Below are 1,808 nucleotides of genomic sequence, written 5' to 3' on the forward strand. Positions count from 1 at the left end.
GAATAGTTAAAGTTTTGATGGTTGGGGTTGTTTTTTTGGGTGGTTTTGTTGTTGGTGGTTGTTTTCAGTGAAGCCTGAGGGGAAGTAATCCATTATTACTTACTTTAGCACTGCTTCATGAATAGCATGTAGTCAGAAGTTAGAATTCTGTCTTCTTACTTAATACATTTAGTACGATGAAACTTATTTTCTGTTCTCAATAGTTATTAAAATACTGTTTCTTTAACTAATCTAAATCAGAGGTTTAGTATCCTTTTTTGAGTTTTTGAGAAATGCAGTTGTTGTAAAGTAATACTCTCTTTTGCCCCTTTTAAAAACTAGATTAAATTGGGGGGGTAGAAGTTTAACGTCAGTTCTTTCCAGTTAAAGTATATATGTGTACCTCTTCTTCATTTGTCATTCCCTGTTTCTGGCAAGTGCTAGCTGGACAGCAGTATTGTATCAAACCAGAACTACGGTTGGGTGATTTATGGCACAATAGAAAGTGGCAAAAAAAAATCTCAGCAGACTTCAAATGTACTCCACTTCTAATGTATATTTTCCTAAGGAAATAATATTGATCATACGCATTGGCAGTAGTTACCTAGCTGTCTGGGAAGCTTACCTGTTTTCCTAAGTATATATGAAAAGGAGAAAGAGAAGTTACTTTAACTTTACCTGTACTTTAATTTTTTTTAGCATGCAGCTTTCTTGGTGAAAACAGTGGCATCTCGTTATGATGAATATATAAATGTTAAAGATCTAGTTGACAAAATCAACCGTGCACTTACAGCTGCCAAAAAAGACAATGACTTCATTTACCATGACCGGGTTCCTGACCTGAAAGATTTGGAGTCCATTGGAAAAGCCAGTCTTGTGAAGGCTACTCCAGTTTCTGTTCCACTCAGTCAGAAGTTCACTGGTAAGTTGTGTAGAGCACACAGAGTAACCGTTACCTTGTGAAACACACAACCACCAAAATTCATTTGTACTATGAAAAAGTAAATGTTTTCTTTTGGTTCATATTGTATACAGCAGTGTTTTTGAAAGTACCATTTGTCTTTTCTGGTTTGTTGTTCTACTGTTTGATGATAAAAAAGTACTGGAAGGCTAATCCATAGGTTGAAAATAATTATCTGAGTGTGCCCTCCTCTTAAAGCTTTTCTCAGTAACTGTATTTTTTATGTGAAACCAACCTTCTTAATTTCAGAAGGAACACTAATATAAGGGAAAAGTATAAAATTGCACAGTCCTAACTAACGTAGTTGCTGACCTTCTGTAAAGCTGAAAAATTTTTTTTGTTGGCTGTATAGAAGAGTTCTGAAAAATTACCTTCTCTTCTCTTTCTCATTTTCTTTCTTTAAAAAAGCAGAATTAGAAATGAAGCCATAAGGAGAATCTGATTTATAATCCTACAGTTGTTTTAAATATAATGACTTTAAATTACTCCTTAATAAATTTTAGTCTTAAAAGCTCAAATCTAATTTGAAGACCTATAGAAAGATTTATTTTTTTAAGGCATCTTTGAGAGTGAGGGAGAGTACCTTTTAGACTGTTTAGGTCAGTCTCTGTAGTACAACTGGTATGAAAGAGCTGTGAAGATGTTTGTGTGTTTTACCTTCACAGTGCAACTTGAGTAACTTACATGATTTTATTTGCAGACCTGTTTGAGAAGATGGTTCCATTGCAAGTTCAGCAATCTGTGAGTGTTTATAACCAGAGAAAGGCAGATCTAGTAAACAGGTCAATAGCCCAGATGAGAGAAGCCACAAATCTGGCAAATGGGTAAGTATGGCTTCTTGTTAAATTTATCAAGAGAAGGTATGGAG

The 1,808-nt window shown here is 34.6% G+C and overlaps 1 protein-coding gene across 1 annotated transcript in view; it reads left to right on the forward strand.

The window, feature by feature from the left end:
- The window catches only part of LOC104537296 (programmed cell death 6-interacting protein-like), a 13,899-nt gene that overhangs the window by 1,269 nt on the left and 10,822 nt on the right, over nucleotides 1–1,808 (forward strand). Inside the window, 2 exon segments of the mRNA XM_010180123.1 lie at nucleotides 679–901; nucleotides 1,641–1,764. Of these exon segments, the coding sequence (XP_010178425.1) occupies nucleotides 679–901; nucleotides 1,641–1,764 (347 nt within the window).

The sequence above is a fragment of the Mesitornis unicolor genome, unplaced genomic scaffold (genome assembly GCF_000695765.1).
Source record: "Mesitornis unicolor isolate BGI_N332 unplaced genomic scaffold, ASM69576v1 scaffold28812, whole genome shotgun sequence".
Classification (NCBI taxonomy): domain Eukaryota; kingdom Metazoa; phylum Chordata; class Aves; order Mesitornithiformes; family Mesitornithidae; genus Mesitornis; species Mesitornis unicolor.